Source organism: Mus pahari, unplaced genomic scaffold (genome assembly GCF_900095145.1).
Source record: "Mus pahari unplaced genomic scaffold, PAHARI_EIJ_v1.1 scaffold_11056_1, whole genome shotgun sequence".
NCBI lineage: Eukaryota > Metazoa > Chordata > Mammalia > Rodentia > Muridae > Mus > Mus pahari.
Window position 1 is genome coordinate 1 of NW_018391733.1, and position 18805 is coordinate 18805.

The following is an 18805-nucleotide window of genomic DNA, read 5'->3' on the forward strand; positions in this document are numbered from 1 at the left end:
ACCTTCTGAAATGGCTTTCCAGCAGTAGATTCCCCCCAGTTGCAGCGGGCCTTGGTTAGCATGAGAGCCAAACCTGTGGAAAAAGTTTTCAGCCCTATGCCTCAGTAAGGGGAACCCATCTTGGTGGTGTGCAGTCTGCTCCAGGAGTTCTTCAATACTTTTTAGTTCCTGGAGAGCAGCCTTGGAGAGCTGAAGGTCATTGATGTGAAAGTGGCAGGTGGCCAATGGGATGTAGTTGAACCTGGCTGAGCAGAAATAAGTTTGCTCTGAATGTGTTTGGTGTGTATCCTCTGATTTGTTCTGTTTGTTTTTCCCCATACCAGCTTCTAGGCTAAGACCCCAACCCTCGCCTTTCACCGAGGAGGTTGAACTGAAACCCATCATCTCAATAGTCTGTGTAAACTTGGCTTGTTCTTGAAAAGATGAAAATTCCTTTGTTTTTATCTCTGTGCCATGTTCTGGGCCAACAAGTGAGAACTGCTTAGGGACACTGAGTAGCTCTTCTCTCTTCTGAATCAGGCTTCTTGGGTGGTTAGTTTTATAAATTCCCTGCAGGGCCAGCCCTCCAGATGCCCATCTTACCAGGTCTCCATCTGAGAGATTTTGACTGTGAGTCAGGGTCTGTTCCATGTGACTGAGATGTCTCTCCATTATTTCAGTGATGTCTTTTAGGGGCACTTCTTCCGTTGGCCAGCACTCCTCAGGGATCTCCATTGCTTGTCTCAGCTCTGCTTCTTTTCTCCTCACTGCCTCTTCCTCTCTGTGCCTTCCATCTGACTGCAAGGCTCTCAGAGCCTGCAGTGCCTGGCCTGCCTGCCTCTGCCTGTTATTTATCATCTTCCTTGGAGTCTCCTGCAGCTCTCTAATACTGTTTGGCTGTGAGAGGTCCAGCAACTTCTCCAGAGCCCTTTTCTCCCATGTGTGTTGTGTCTGGGACTTCAGCTTCTCGAGGTCACTCTTGTCTAAATACTGTAAGGCCTGAGCAGAGGTCACACCCAGGTCTTCCTGAAGCTTCGGCAGCCAGTAGTCAACAGACAGTCCCATTTCTGTCAGCATCTCCTGGAGATCATGCCTCCTTCTGCTTCTTAGCTGAGGCTCATCAGGGATGCCCTTTGCTGTTGCCATGGCTCTGTGGGTAACATACTGTAGTTAGTTTTGTTTGTGTCCTGACCTTAGAAATTATCAGCTGTGTGGCCAGAAATGTGAATTACTCATATTTTGTCTCGTGTAGTTGTTCAATTGTATTTTAAAACAATTTAGTGTGTGAAGCCTTTCATTGTGGCTGTTCTCAGCATAAGCTGTTTTGTTGTATACTAAAGTGAGTTGTTGTGTCTTAAAAAATGCAATATGCTTCGGTGAGATGGAGTACCTTAGCACACCATTTTAAGGTCTTCCCCTGAGGAATAATTGCCATGTGACAGTCCTAGTACAAAAGAAATTTATTGGGGGTAGGGAGTCAGAGAGCAGAGCATGGACCTGGAAAGGGGTAGAGACAGCGAAAGTGGGACAGAGAAGGATAGAGAGAGGGAGAGGAATAGAAGAGTTTGGCTGGGAACATGTGAAGGGATAGAGAAGGTGAAGGGGTAGGGGGAGCGAGAGTGAGTGTAGTTCAGGGGGGTGAGGGAGAGGGAGGGAATATAAGAGACAGAGGGAGAATGCCAGCTGAGTAGTCCTTAAATGTCTATCTAGCTCCTGGCTCTACCTGTCAGGCAGAGAAGCAATCTAGTGCTAGGTAGCTGTTTTTGGCGGAGCCTAGAATAATTGTTAACATTATATATGTGTGTGTATGTGGTATATGTACACATATATATACACATATGTAATATAGGATATTATAATATATAACATATATCATAAACACATACATGTACACACACGTGTACACACACACACACACTCTCACACACACACACAGACACACATTAAGAAAATGCCATGAATTTGAAAGAGAGTAAAGGCTGGGTAAATGGGAGGGTTTAGAGGGAGGAAAGAGAAGGGGAAATGATGTAATTACATTATAGTGCAAAGTACTTTTACATTTTTATATTTTTATATTTTAATTATTTAATCTTATACCCAACCACAGTTTCACCTCGCTCCTGTCCGTTATTTTTCCCCCTTCCCCATTCACTCCTCCTCTGTTTCTCTTCAGAAAAGAGGGAGGTCTCCCACAGATATCAATCAGAGCTGGTATATCAGGTTGTAGTAAGTCGAGGCATAGCCTCTCCTGTTGAGGCTAGACGAGGCAGCCCAGAAGGAGGAAAGGGTCTTAAAGGCAGGCATCAAGTCAGTAACAGCCCCTGCTCCCACTTGTAGGAGTCCTGCATGAAGACCAAGCTACTTCTTAAAATAATTTTAAAATTAAAAAAATCCCTCAAAAATGATTTGAAAACAAAAATAAAAATAAAAACAAACAAACAAACAAAAAACCCCAAAGCTAGACATGTTTGCATTTGCCTGTAATCTCAGAATTGAAGAGCAGAGACAAGTAGATCCTAGGATCTAGCTGGCTAGCAGGTCTAATCAAAACATCAAATTTCACTTGTTTGCATGTACCAATATGTTAGTTTACAGGAAATTTCTACTTGGCTCCTCCTAGGAACCTACCAACAGCAACCTAGCAATGACTCACATCATCACCAGCAGCCAGGTAGGACTTCTGGGCTACCCCATCTTTGTGTTCTTTCTGTCTCTTTCTCTTTCTCTGTCTCTGTCTGTCTCTGTCTCTGTCTGAATCTGTCTCTCTCTGTCTCTCTCTCTCTCCCTCTCTTCTTCTTTCCCTTTCTCCTTCTCTCTCTGTTCCCATGTGCTCCCTACCAGCCTCTTTTTTCTCTTCTCTCTTTATACTAGGCTTGTTGTATGGCAGAATCCAGGCTGCCAACTTGTTTCTGCTCTAGCTGTATTATGCCACATTATAAAACATACCATTGATGCAGTGATATAACACCATACACACATATATAGTGCATGTAAATACAAAATGAACTAAAACAAAAAGTAAATATGGGAAAATATGTGAAGATATGTAACCCAATATATTAGATAACGCTGATTACAGATTTAAAAAAAAAAGAGCACTACACAAAAACTGAAGCAGGGAGACAAAAATCTCAAAAGATTTATAATAAATAGATAGACTGAACAACTGAAAAATTCCTAACAAGCCTAATATCTTCACTGGTAAACTCCACCAAACCATGTAACAAGCTAGTACCAATTTTCAGCACATTCTTACAAAAATAGAAGAGGAGGAAACATTTCTTAACTTGTTCAGTGAGGTCAGCATTACCTTCATATCTGAGTCAGACAATGATGCCACAGCAAAGAAAAGATAGATAAACAACCTTTATGAATGTTGATGTGAAAACAGTACTAGAATCTGTTATCCAGAAATACAAAGATTATGCACTAACCAACTATAGTTTCCTCCAGGCATATAGGCATCATTTTACTTATGAAAGCTATTAAACATAATATGGCCATATAGATAGAATGAAGGGAAAATTCTCCACACAAATACTTGAATTCCAAGAGTAAAATCACCTATTAAAATCCAACCTTTTTTCATGATTAAAAATAACAAACTAAGAATTGAGGATACCTTCTCAGAATGATAAAGGCATGAAACACCTGCTAGTTCTTGAGCAAATTTAGTGTTGAATTTATTATAATGGGCAGGTATTCTACTGCTAGATATATACTCTAAAGAACTGAGAATGAGTGTCAAAATATGTACCTGTACATAAATATACTAGTCACAGTATCCAAATGGTGGTAAGAACCCAAATACCCATCAACTGATGGTAGATCAACAAATTATGGAATAATCATGTTAGAAGTAAAGCAATAAAAGGAATAAAATAGTGATGTGTGGTAAAATATGGATGAATTTTATCAACATTTTCTAAGTGAAGAAAGACAGAATGACAAACACTTTAAAAATCTACACTAGATAATTCCTATGGATTAAAAGCAAATCATTGCCCAGGATGTGCAAAGGTAAGAGAGGGAGCTGATTGCACTTATGAGTGTGATGGGTTTTTTTTTGTGATAAAAATATATTTTGGGATTTTCTAGAGATTGTTGTTATACAACTTTTTTGAATTTACTAAATGACATTGAATTGCACAACTTAAAATAATTTTATGTTGTGTAAATTTCACTTCAATGAAATTAAGTTCTATAGATGTGTAACTAAGATATATGTGAAACAAAGATAATAAAACTCAAGGCCTGTTACTTCCCAAGCACTTATTGGCTATGTTGTGGAGCTCACTTGGGTTTGTTATGTATGTATAATAGATACAATGTAGAATTGGGTGCTAGTGCACATATCTTCCAACTTTCCAATGGAGTTAGGAACTTGAAATTGGCCACAGAAGAAGGATGAAAATAGCTAAATATTACAAGCCTGGACTTTCCTATTTTTTGAAAATTGATTGTTAAGCATTTTCACCATTTACTTCAAGGTTTCATAATATTTGTCTGTCTGCTTGTTTCTCCTTAACTGTGGCTGTGATTCCCTACTCAGTAGGAAATATCCAAATCTAGCAGAACAGTCTAAACACTACTGAGAAATAAAAATAAACTTGTAAGAAAGGAGCCACACCTTACTAGGGAATAGCCCTTCCTTGTCAGCTTTTGACATGCAGTGTGAACAAAGCTCTGCCAACCCTTCCTCCCAGTGCAGCAACCACCAGCCTTTGTTACATGGGCTCTGCATCTCAGGGAGAGACAGTGGTGACATTTGCTTTTCTCCATTGTGCAAGCTGTGATGTTTTAACCTGGAAAATTCAGTATGTTATCATGGCCACAGGAGACCAGGCCTAAAGGTGAATTTCAAGGAGAAAAATAAAGTTAGTTTCTGTCCTATATAGCCTTCAAAGACTGAATCAGACAGTGAGCTTTTCTAAACACAAGCATCTTTCACCTATCGACCCAATATCTACACATCCTGCAAGGCACTAAAATGAAATGCATTTCTTTGAGACAAATAGTTTGTCTCATTTTTTCCAAGCCTAGACTTGTTAAACACTGTTTTTTCTGATGTTTGCAACACATAAATGCTTCAGGTAAGGTAGAGGAGTGGGTAGTTGACCCTCTAGGGCTACTTTGTGTATCTGACTCTATATTTAAATTATGTAGCTAGCCTTATCTTTAAAGCTCAATAAGGAGATGCAGTATGGTGTGCTATCTAGCTTTATCTGTAAAACTCTGTAAGGAGTTGAATATAAGGAGATGCAATAGACTCAGAGATCTCTCCCAGGTGCTCATGGAAGAAAATTTGTCACCTGAGCACTGGGGCTTCATCACCCTGGAAAAATAGCACATGGCACAGGAATGTTCACAGTGTCTACTACAGACAGTGGAATTTGGATAAAGCAGCATCCTAGAGTTGTAAGAGGGAGTACTCCGAATACTGTGTAATGCAGACCTTATCTGAATCCTTTATCTTTTGGGTATACAAGTAAGTAAAAGAACAGCACATGCCAGAATCAAATATGCATCTTTGTGAACTCTCCTTTTGAGTCCTTTTTTTTTCTTTATTTACATTTCAAATGCTATGCTGAAAGTTCCCTATTACCCCCTCCCCCGCTCCCCTACCCACCCACTCCCACTTCTTGGCCCAGGTGTTCCCTTGTGCTGGGTCATATAAATTTTGCAAGACCAAGGGGCCTCTATTCCCAGTGATGGCCGATTAGGCCATCTTCTGCTACATATGCAGCTAGAGACACAAGCTCAGGGGGTACTGGTTAGTTCATATTGTTGTTCCACCTACAGGGTTGCAGCCCCCTTCAGCTCCTTGGGTACTTTCTCTAGCTCCTCCATTGGGGACCCTGTGTTCCATCCAATAGCTGNCTGTGAGCATCTACTTCGGTGTTTTCCAGGCACTGGCATAGCCTCACAAGAGGCCGCAATATCAGGGTCCCTTCAGCAGAATCTTGCTGGCATGTGCATTAGTATCTGGGTTTGGTGGCTGATGATGGGATGGATCCCTGGATGGGGTAGTCTCTGGATAGTCCATCCTTTCATCTTAGCTCTAAATTTTGTCTGTGTACCTATATCCTTTCATGGGTATTTTGTTCCTTATTCTAAGGAAGAATGAAGTATCCACAAGATGGTCATCCTTCTTGGTTTCTTGTGTTTTGAAAAAGTTTTTAAGTATATTTAAAAAATCAATTCATCGTTTGTTTTGATAAAGTGCCTTCTTTACAGTTCCATGAGCCTTAGATGTGACTCATGCCTAGCTTTATAACTAGCGACAGGCCAATTACAGGCTTCTCCTCTGGTCCCCTGTTTTGTCCTAAAGATTAGATGAATTATTTACCTTCCAGATTATTTAAAACAAATTGTTTCTTTTTGGGGGGTGTTCTATACAGGGTTTCTCTGTATAGCGCTGGCTGTCCTGGAACTCACTTTGTAGACCAGGCTGGCTTTGAACTCAGAAATCTGCCTGCCTCTGCCTCCCGAGTGCTGAGATTAAAGGTGTGCGCCACCACACCGGGCACAAATTGTTTCTTAATTTAACTGAATACTGGGTAAGCTTTTTTCTTTAGGACCCTGAAGAGAGACTGGTTCTTATTGTGCAGACAAGACTGGTCTCAAACTCACAGAAATCCACCTGCCTCTGCTTCCAGAGTGCTTGTCTTCAGGAGATCAAATTCCTATAGCATGTTGCTCCCAAGAGACCTGCATGGAGAGGAGGCTCTTTCCCCAAGGCTGACAGTCTACTTATTCACAGCTTCAGCTCAGGGTTTCCTCTTTGTACAAGAGGGGACTGAATTTATCCTCAAAGCAGAAAACCAAAACTGGTTTAATTTTTCTGAAAGATTTCTTTGTGATGTGCTTGTGTTTTATTGTGATTCTTATGTTTAAAATTTATCAGGATGTTCAAGTACACACCTTAAGTAGTGATCCATATACCTAATTGATCTAATTTAAACAGCTCAAAGTTTAGGGTAATACAGATATCATAACAGAATTTGAGCCCATCTGGTTCTGGGTTTTCTCTGGGCCACAATGGCAATTCTGATCAACAGCTCCTTATAAAATGACCTGATATAAACACACACTTACAGTTTTTCTCTAGTTAGCTTGACAATACAAGTCAGAATAACCCAACCTGGAGATCTACTATGAACCTGGAACAGTTTGGATGTCTATGTCTACTATCCACTGTCCAGTATTACTGCAGCCAGACTTTGATCCTGTAACTGCACTGGGTGTGTTCTTTCTCCCAGAATACTTTCACTTAGTGTTTTTTGTTGCAATTGGTAGAGAAACACCATCTTCAGCCACCTTTATGTTAACCTTTCTGCTGGCAGCAAAAATCAGAAGAGGGACAACATGAATTTTGCTCAACACATACCCCCAACATGTTAAAAAAAATGATGTTTCATTGAATGTTTTTGTTGAACAAATGTTTTTATTTTCTTTTCACTGGTGACTTATACTTGTAAACTCCTAGGAGTTTGACTGGCTATACTTTTAAAACTTTCCAAATTTATAGTTTAACTTAAATTTCTATACTGTTGCTCTGTACTTCTGGTGAAAGTGAACACTCAGCCATTCTTTCATAGTGGAGATACTCACTCTTTCATGTATTTTGAGGTTGGTATTAATTTCAATTGTTAAATAAGATTATGGAAGTTTCAGGGACCGTTCAGAACTCCCAGAAGGCAGTAGTAAACCAGTCTAAATGCCAAGTTTTCAACCAACAATGCAGCAGAATATAGCAAGCAAATTATCCCAGACCCTAATTAGGATCCCAGAGAATAGAAAAGAGGATCATTTAGTGAGAGGTCAGTTAAATTCTCCCATGTTTGTGTAGCTTCCAGATAAGATCCGAGAAGAAACAGAAAAAAACCAGATGTGTCCATTTTTTATTTTATATGTATATTTGAGGGCCTGCATGTATGTATATGTACCATGTTCATGCTTGGTACCTATGGAGATTAGAAGAGCATACTGCATCCTCTGAAACTAGGGTTAAAGGTAGCTGTGAACATTTGATGTGTGCTGAGAACTAAACCCTGTTCTTCTGAAGAGTAGCAAGTACTTCTAATCACTGTTCCACCTCTCCAGTCCCAAGATTATGGTATAAGGAAATATAATCACTTTAATGGGAAGAGATATTTCTGGATTTAATTTAAGGACTCACACAAACAATCATAACTACCTAAGCAGTCCTGGAATACAGAATGTCTATACAGAGAACATATATTGCCCAGGGGATACTAGGAGATCTAGAGGTCTGTAGCTTACGACCTTTGAAAATCAAACCAAGACTAGCTACAGACCTGAGTCAGGGGAGGGTCTTGGTATCTTTAGAGGTGACCCTAACTGAGACTCTCAGTAGTGGGGGATTTAGAGGCTGATGTGGCCACCTCCTGTTGCCCGGCAGGACTTCCAATAGAGGAATTTACCATGAAATCTTAAATCCAATATTTGTCCTGCCTACAAGATGTGCAGGGACAAAGATGAAGCAAAGATTGAGGTGATGGCTAACCAATGACTGGCCCAACTTGAGAACCATCCCATGGGAGAGAGCCAACCCCCGACACTATTTATGATACTCTGCTCTGATTGCAGACAAGAGCCTTGTATAACTGTGTTCTGATAGCCTTCATCCAGCAGCTGATAGAAACAGATGCAGAGAGGCATAGCCAAACATCAGTCACAGCTCAGGGAGTCTTCTGGAAGGATGGGAAAAGGGATTGAGTGAACCAGAGGGATGAAGGACACCACAAGAAGACCTACAGAGTCAATTATTCTGGGTCCATGTGGACTCAAAGAAACTGAACCACTAGTCAAAGAGCTTGCATGGGGAGGACCTAAGCCACTTATATAGAGCAGATATGCAGTATGGTCTCCATGTGGATCCCCTAACAGTTGGTGGTAGGGGACAACCCTGTCTCTCTTGCCTCCCATTGGATCACTTTCTCCTAGCTAATTTGCATTGTATGGTCTCAGTGGGAGAGGATGTGTGTAGTTCTGCTGCTACTTGATGTGCCAGGATGGATTGGTACCTCTTCCCTTCTCAATAGAGAAACAGGAAGGGAGAATGGGAAGGTGTGTGTGTGTGTGTGTGTGTGTGTGTGTGTGTGCACATGTACATGAGTATACCACATTTTCTTTATCAACTCCTTCTTTGATGGACTCCTAGATTAATTATACTTGTGGACACTGCAGTAACAAGTATAGGGACACAAATATGTTCCCAAAATATGGTTGTGATTTCCTTTGAATATATGGCCAGTTGTGAAACTGCTAGTTCACCTGGCAGTTCTATTATATTTTGGGGAGCATAGATACCACTTACAATAACAGCTATATGCATATCTACCTAATTCCCTATCATTCTGTTATCTTGACAAACTTTTTTGCAGTCTTTTTAGTAGTAGTAATATTTATATATTTAAATGTCAGTAACTTTCTGTGATTTTTATTTTTCTTATTATTAATTATGTTGAACATTTTTCATATATCTGTTGGTCATGTTTTAAAACAGATCTATTACAAATTTGCTGAATGCTTTTTATATCTGAGTTAAAGTTTCTTTTCCATGATCTTGAAACATTATGTTTATCAGGTTTCAATAACTAGTCCCATAGGACTTGATATGGCTCACAGAGAGTCAGAAGAGGTGGAGCCTCTGTGGTAGTAGAGATCCTTTTGAAATGCTGCTCTGGAGGAGACAGGATCCAAGGGGCTGCCTGGGATGGGAGCCTTCTGGTTTCTGTCTCTGCCTGTAGCAGATCCTCTGCCACAGGGTCCCATACCCAAATAGCACAGGGAGGGAACAACACTCCTGGGAGTGTGGACAGGCCTGAGATTGAAGGTAGGACCACCACTGCTGCTCAGAGAACCTGCTCAGAACCCTGAAGACACAGGAACCAAGGGGCAGCCTGTGATGGGAGTCTTCCAGTCTCCCTCTGTGCCCAGAGCAGATCCTGTGCCAGAGAACCACATACACAAATACCTCCAGAAGAGAGCTGGTATCCCAAGAGTGCCTAAGCACCTGCGAGCAAAGGTAAGACCATATGTTCTCTTCAAATTCCTGGCCCAAGAGGGACCCTCCCAGAGCCATCAGGACACAGAAATCAAGGATCAGCTGGGGAAAGGATCCTTTTGATCTCTAACGGCACTCCATAGCTGATTCTGTACCTAAGCTTTCCATACCTAAATTCCTCCCGGAGAGAACTGATCTCCCAGGTATATTGATATACAGGCTTGCAGGAGGGATAAGCCAAAGTCAGAGACAGCAAAACCAGCTAACACAGGAGATAGCCAGATGGTGAAAGGAAGTGCAAGAACATAAACAAAAGAAAACCACCACAACAACAGAAAACAAAAAAACAAAGAACAAAAAACCAAAAATGAACATAAGCAACAGAAACCAAGACTCAAGACTACTTGGCATCATCAGAATCCAGTTTTCTCACCACAGTGAACACTGGTTACCCCAACACACCAGAAAGCAAGACTCTGGTTTAGAAATCACATCTCATTTTAATGATAGAGGACTTTAAAAAAGGACATAAGTAACTCTTTTAAAGAAATAGAAGAATGCCGGTCATGGTGGTGCACTCCTTTAATCCCAGCACTTGGGAGGCAGAGGCAGGCGGATTTCCAAGTTCGAGGCCAGCCTGGTCTATAGAGTGAGTTCCAGGATAGCCAGGGCTATACTGAGAAACCCTGTCTTGGAAAAACCAAAAAAAAAAAAAAAAATAAATAAATAAATAAATAAATAAATAAATAGAAGAGAACACAGGTAAACAGGTAGCAGACTTAAATAGAAAACACAAAAATCCCTTAAAGAATTACAGGTAAACACAACAAAACAGGTGGAGGAACTGAACAAAGCCACCCAGGATCTAAAAATGGAAATTGAAACAATAAAAAATTCACAAAGGGAGACAACCCTGGAGGTAGAAAACATAGCAAAGTGTTCAGGAGTCATAGATGCAAGCATCGTGAACAGAATACAAGAGATAGAATAGAGAATCTCAGGGTTTATGTTGCTTATTCTTCCACATTATTATTCAGCATCAAGGCAGGAACTTAAAACAAGGCAGGGACTTGGAGGTAGTGCCAATGCAGGGGCCATGAGGAGAGCTACTAACTGGCTGCTCCTCATGGCACACTTTCATGTTCTCCACTTGTGGCTGAGAGCTGAAGGGCAAGGCAGGGATGTGGGCAGAGTGGGACTTTTCTCTTTTGGTGGTGAGGACAAGAATGGAAAATGGTGGAGCTGACCAGATTTTTGCTGACCAGTGAAGCTGTCTTGAAGTCCTGGGATTGAACATCGTTTAGCTTTGAAAAAGAAAAAAGTAACCCAAGGGGCTAGCATGTAGGGTGGGCTCTAAGGAATAGTTACAAGTCAGTAATGATGCTGGTGGAGAACATAGACTTAACCATTTTGGTAGGTTGAGAATTTGGCATTTTTTTTTTCTGATCTAGAAGTTTGTCCTGGAGGGAATGCACCTGGTGGCACAGTGGGTTTTTCCATGGGAGAAGCAGTGGCTGCCGAAGGCTTGTTGCCCTTCAGGTGCCTGGCCTGAAAAATGACCATAAAGGAGTGCCCCTCACTCCAGGACTAGTGTTTAAGAGTGTCAAATCGGGTTCCCTCCAAAGAAAGAGAACTTCAGTTTCATCTTGAGAAATTAGGCTTGACTATAGTAGGGAATTTTACTAGTAAGGAAAGCTGTGTGAAGCTATTTTTTATCTCAGGAAGAAGTTGTGTAACCAAAATGGAGGTACTTTAAAAGATGGTGTGCTATGGTTAACAATATCTACAACATTTTTCTGTTCTTAGCTATTTGCCTATATGTGTCTCTTTCTATCCTTGTATCTTCAGTTGTACTCTGTTCCCATGAATTCTCCAATTTCTATAAATCATACAAGAGTCAATACATTTATTATAATTTCAAAACACAAAGTTGCATTTTTATTGCAAAAAAACTGTGACCATCGTTAATTGATCCCAATAAAGACAGGGAAAGTATACATCTATATTTTATTGGAAAATTTCCTCTAACTGAATCAACTTAACTGTTAAATCCTATATTACAAAAAATGAACTTAATCTGCCTTTTGACCTGGTTAATTTTTCATAATTTGCTTATTATTGCTTTTTAATAAATCTTCTCTCTATTCCCTACTTTTTTTTTAAAAATTGAGTATTAGTATGTAGTCTGATTCCTGGAACTCACCATGTGGACCAGGCTCCAAGTTACAGAGATTCTCCTCCTTTTGCCGCTTGAGTATTGGGACTAAAGGCATGTGCCACTACACCTGGTTTATTTTTTAGTACTTATGTCATTTTCCTGATCTTAAAGCCTCTGGGATTTATCCCCCTCCTCTCCTCTGTTCCTGTGTTTCTTTTCCCTTTCTTTTCCTCTTTCTCTTCACTCCCCTTCCATTTGTTAGTCTCCTGTCCTCTTCTTTCTCCTCTCTACTTTTATCTTCTTTCTCTGTCTCCCTTCCTCTCCCAACTTTTTTCTTTCTTCAGACTCCAGAAGTTAAGTCACTCAAAATTGCATTTCTCCCAAGTATATGCTAATTCAAATGAAACTCCTACTCTCCAGTTTTCCCAATGAAGACCTTACATTATAGCACCTCTATAGACTTCATCAACATCTTCTCATCACTTAACCACCTTTCCAAGTAAGTTATTAAGACATTTAATTTTATCATCTCTTTCTTATAACAAGATCCTCCAAGTGCAATAGTTATCTTTCATCTTATATTGCAACATTTCGACCTGAAAATTAATTTCAGTTTGGAAATTCTCATTCTCCTAGAATTAATTAAGTCCTCACCATACACTGATCAGCATTCTATGATGAATCTCTCAACGGAGACCTAGTTAAGCCTTTCTTCTTCTGTTCTCTATCTCTCTGTTAACCATCTCAATAATCAGATCTCATATGTTATAATTAGTTACTAGAGCAATTTCTATTTTTTCCTTTCAAGAAATGCTTAAAGAAACCATGTGAGCCTTAGGATAGAGGGAGTTGAGGAAAGAAATGTTCATGAGATGGCAGTAGAGGAGCACACAACAGTGTTATTAATGAAACTGTCCTTTGCTCACAATAACACCCAGAAACCTTGTTTTTCCCATTAATTTTTAAAAATTTATTCACTTTATATTTCCATTGCTCACTGGCCTACCTCCTCCTGGTCCCCCCTCACACAGCCCCTCCTCCACCCCCTCTCTGTTCTCCTCTGAGAGGGTGAAGACCCCCTGAATACTCACTACACTGGCACATCAAGTCTCTGAGGTTGTAGGTGCATCATCTCTCACTAAAAATTTTTTAAAATTAAACTAAACTTACATTTATTCATTTATTTACTTATTTATTAATAGAGTCTCTATGTAGCTCAGGCTGTCCTGGAATTTTCTATGTATAACAGGCTGGGGTTGAATTCAGAGAACTGCCTGCCTCCGCCTCCTAAGTGCTGGTATTAAAGGGGTGAACCACCACACAAGGCTTAGAATTTTAATTGTTTTACATTTACTATTTATTATCAATTTGTGTGTGTGTGTGTGCCCCTGTGAAGGCCAGAAGAGTGCATTGGATCTCCTGGAGTAGAAATTATAGGTGGTAATTTCTGATATGAGTGATAGAATCTGAGCTTGGGTCTTTTTAACCTCTGAGTCATCTCTCCTGCCTCTTTGTATATTTAACTTGAACTTTTGGTAAAATAGTAGTTTGAAGAATACTTATAGACTGATTCACTAATTCTAAACTCCTAGGATAAATCCAACCTGTGTGTTTAATTAGTTGAATTTAATTGAGTTACAAAAATTCTCATCAAAGAAGAGAATGTAATGGATGACAAGGAAATTGATAAGGAACTGTCAAGGATTTTGAGTATTTATATAATATAATATAGTATAGTATAGTATAGTATAGTATACTAATAGAAGAGAAACTGCATTTGGGAAACCAATCAATGTTAGATCACTTTTTGTAGAATTGTTTAAAATCATTAAATATTTTCTCCTTTTGTCTCTCTCTATATAGAAAAGGATTATTTGCCCTTCTGAATGCAATGTTCATCCTTTAAAAACAGTTAACTGCCTATATACAGGAATGTAGTAACCAAAAATAAAGCTACTTTTATTCACAGATACTAAGACTTACAATGTAGAAAATCTGGAAGGGTGAACAATAAAAACTGTCTTGAACTAAAATGAATATAAGAAAATTTCCAGAGGCAGGCAGATTTCTGAGTTCGAGGACAGCCTGGTCTACAGAGTGTGTTCCAGGACAGCCAGGGCTACACAAGGAAACCCTGTCTTAAACCCCCCCCCCCACCCCAAAAAAGAAAGAAAGAAAGAAAGAAAATTTCCAGGTACATGGTTAAAAATGCTTTTCATATATCAACAAAGAATAATTGAATTGTGTTTCAAAAGAAGAGCATATTACTATTTAAATCAGTTAAATGTAAACCTAACAAACCATGTACAAGGGTTATGTGAAGGACACTGCAAAATTCCGATGGAACAGATTGAAGTGTACATAAACAATAAAGTCATATTCTGTAATTCATCCTGTTAAAGTTCTAATTGCCCTACAGAGCCCTAAATGAAAGAGTCAACAGAGTATATGTACTTGCCAATTATAAAAATAGATGAATTTTATGTGGTATGATTAGGGCAATTGTACAGTGCTCAACTAAGTGCTGCAGAGGATGAGAAGTAGGTTCAAAATCCAGGAAGGATGACTTTGCACTGTCAATCTAATGTGTAAAACCTTGAAGAGTTGCTGAAATTGAGTACATGCTGAATATCTGAACATCTGGACTCTAATATCAGCAGTGGCAACAGCAATAGGAACAGCCACTGGGAAAAGAAAGGTAGCTTGTATCTTGCTTCATCTCACTTCTTCAATGGAGCAGTTTACACTGTTGATAATCTCACCCTTATTCAGGGCAGGTGCTTCCTTACTATTCACTGTCTGACCTATCAATCCTATCTGAAATATTCTTCACAGGCATTCAGTTGCAGTGCACAAATTCTAGGCATCTTCTACCCAGCAGATCAATTATTACACTAGCTCTTTACAGCTTGATCATTATAAATTCACTATAATCTTAAGAACCCCCCACCAAGTTATTTTCTAAATAACTAACCAAATGAAGTTTATATGAAAGTACAAAAGGAACAGAACAACCAGTTCAATATTAAAAGAGAAAAATAGAAAACTGACACATAAAGGCTTAATAAAAAAGGTACACCAATGAGTGACACATAGCATTGATGAAGACTTGTAAAAATCAATGGAAAATAAAAGGGTCCCAAATACACCATGTAAATAGAATTAATTAATTTTTGACCAAGGAGGAAAGACATTGTCACAGAGGAAAAGATTGCCTTTTCTCAGCATATGGCTTTGGGAATGTCCATATTCACATCCATATATTTTTTAAAAATCTTGGTGTATACATACTTCTTTAAAAAATGAACTCAAAGAAGAATATGAGAACAGGAAAATCACAGATAACATCTATACATCTACTGCTAGATCTAATACATCTACTGCTTAGGTATTCTTTTTGTGCATAAACCCAGGAAAGTGGTATTTTAAAGTGTATTTCATAAATTACTAAAACGGTTAAGTATAACTTTGCATGATATCTGATCCCCTCAACAAATATTTTAAAGACAAAATTAGTGTCTGAACTACTTTACATAAGGCTTAGTTCATTTAGAACAACACCTTTTAGTTCATAAAACAATTTTCATGAAGCTACAAACTTAAACATTGACCACCTAAATCTTAATATCATAAACAGGTTTATAAGAAACCCACATCTGATAGATGGCTAATATCCAAAATATATAAAGAATTCAAGAAGTTAATCACCAAAAAAAAAAAAAAATCAAACAACCCAATCAATAAATGGGGTAAACTGAGAATTCACAACTGAGGAATTTTGAATGGCTGAGAAGCACCTAAAGTAATTTTCAAAGTCCTTAGTGATTAGAGAAATCCAATTTAAAGTGACCCTGAGATTCCACCTTACACCAATCATAATGGCTAAGATCAAAACCGAAGGTGACAGCACATATTGGAGAGGATGTGGAGAAAGAGGAACATTCCTCCACTGCTGGTGGGTTGCAAACTGGTATAACCACTCTGGAAATCAATCTGGAGGTTGCTCAGAAAACTGGAAATAGATCTACCTGAGGACCCAGTTATACCGCTCTAGGGAATATACTGAAAAGATACCCTACCATACCACAGGGGCATGTGTTCCACTATGTTCATGTGGTCTTCTTTGTGATAGCCAGAAACTGGAAACCACTCGTATGTCCCTCCACACAAGAATGGATACAGAAAACGTGGTTCATTTACACCGTGGAATACTACTTAGCTATTAAGAATGAGGACTTGCTGAGTTTTTCAAGCAAAAGAATGGAACTGGAAAATATCATCCTGTTTGAGGTAACTTGCATAGTATGAACTCACCAATAAGTGGATATTAGCATATATATATATATATATATATATATATATATATATATATATATCCAAGATACAATCCACAGAACTCAAAAAGATCAATAAGCTGAAGTCCCCAAGAGAGGATGCCTCAGTCCCACTTGGGAGAGAGAAGAAAGCAGTCACAAGTGGGGAGGGAGGGAGGGACCTGGGAGAGAAAGTGGATGGGAGGGGTGGTGTGTAGTGGGAGAAGGGAACCTGATCCGCTCTTGAGTGAGGGAAAAGGCCTGAAGCCCCGAGGGCAAGCAGAAGGAATGGAAACAGGCAACCTTGAGAAATAAGAGGGTAGCGGGACCCTCCAAAATGCACCAGAAACCTGGGAGGTAAGCGACTCTCAGGACTCAAAAGGAGGGATCTTAGATAAAATGCACAACAGTAGGAAGAGGGATCTTATAGAGCCCACCTCCAGCAGGAAGATGGGGCATCAAGTGAGGGGTGGGATTGCCATTCCACAATCACAACTCTGACCCACAATTGTTCCTGTCTGAAACAATTACAGGGATGGAAATGGGAAGGAGCCTGAGTAAAAGAAGATCCAGCAACAGGCTGAAGGTGGGATCCAGCTCAAGGGGAAGTCCCAAGTCCTGACACTATTACTGAGGCTATGGAGTACTCACAAAAATGGACCTATCATGACTGCCTTCCAAAAGACCCCACAAGCAGCTGAAAGAGTTTGATGCAGATATTTGCACCCCCAACCAATGTACAGAAGCAGCTGACCCTAGTTGTTGAATTAGGGAAGGCTGAAAGAAGCTGAGGAGAAGGGCAACCCTATAGGAGGGCCAGCAGTCTCAATTAATCTGGACCTCGAGATCTCTCCAACACTGGAACCCCAAACAGGCAGCATACACCAGCTGATGTGAGGCCCACAACACACATACAGTAGAGGACTTCTGGGTTTCTGTTCATTCACAGATGATGAACATAATAACCCTTAAGAGACTAGAGTCCCCAGGGGTTTTAGAGTTCAGGTGGGGTGGGGTTGGGGACATCCACATGGAGTCAGGGGGATGGGAAGGAGGTACGAGATATGGAACAGTCTGAGGGTGGATCAGGGGTGGGGGAAATAATATGGAGTGTAAAATATAAATTAAGTAAAAAAATTTATTTTTTAAAACAGTTAATGATAATAAAACCCTAAAAACCCATCAAATGTTTTGTTAATCAAATATATTGATATACATATAAATCCTTTGATTAGAATTGATAAAAACAATGGATGTGTTTTAAAAAATTAACCTTCAGGGTGCTTTGGTCATAGAAAGGGGAACAAAACACTCATGGAAGCTAATATGGAGACAAAGAGTGGAGCAGAGACTGAAGAAAAGTCCATCTAGAGACTGCTCCATCTGGGGATCCACCCCATCCATATACAGTAACCAAATGCAGACACTATGGTGGATCTCAAGAAGTGCATGCTGACAGGAGCCTGATATAGCTGTCTCCTGGGAGGCTCTGCCAGAGCCTGACAAATACAGAGCCTCACAGCCAACAATTGAACTCCCCAATAGAGAAGTTAGAGAAAGGAGTGCAGGAGCTGAAGGGGTTTGCAACTTCTTCTTTTTTTTTTTTTAACTTATTTTATTAGATATTTTTAAAATTTTATTTATTTATTTATTATTATTTTCTTTATTTGCATTTCAAATGCTATCCTGAAAGTTCCCTATACCCCACCCCCTGCCCCTGCTCCCCTACCCACCCACTCCCAATTCTTGGCCCTGGCCTTCCCCCGTGCTGGGTCATATAAAGTTTACAAGACCAAGGGGCCTCTCTTCCCAATGATGGCCGATTAGGCCATCTTTAGCTACATATTCAGCTAGAGACTCGAGCTCAGGGGGTACTGGTTAGTTCATATTGTTGTTCCACCTACAGGGTTGGATCCCCCTTCAGCTCCTTGGGGACTTTCTCTAGCTCCTCCATTGGGGGCCCTGTGTTCCATCCAATAGCTGACTGTGAGCATCCACTTCTTTTTTTTTTATTTTTTTAACTCTTTTTATTTTTTATTTTTTATTTTATTTTTTATTATTTTCTTTATTTACATTTCAAATGCTATCCCAAAACTTTCCTATACCCCTCCCCCCACCTCTGCTCCCCTACCCACCCACTCCCACTACTTGGCCCAGGCCTTGCCCTGTGCTGGGTCATTTAAAGTTTACAAGACCAAGGGGCCTCTCTTCCCAGTGATGGCTGATTAGACCATCTTCTGCTACATATGCAGCTAGAGACACGAGCTCAGGGGGTACTGGTTAGTTCATATTGTTGTTCCACCTACAGGGTTGCAGCCCCCT

At 39.9% G+C, this 18805-nt stretch overlaps 1 protein-coding gene across 1 annotated transcript in view; it reads right to left on the bottom strand.

Moving 5' to 3' along the window:
• Positions 1–15: 15 nt before the first annotated feature.
• LOC115063292 (interferon-induced very large GTPase 1-like) overlaps positions 16–18805 on the bottom strand; it is a gene marked incomplete at its 3' end in the record, with an annotated part of 21691 nt that continues 2901 nt past the window's right edge. Inside the window, exon 2 of the mRNA XM_029534615.1 lies at positions 16–1129. Coding sequence (XP_029390475.1) covers positions 16–1125 — 1110 coding nt within the window. The remainder of the gene's footprint in view (positions 1130–18805) is intronic.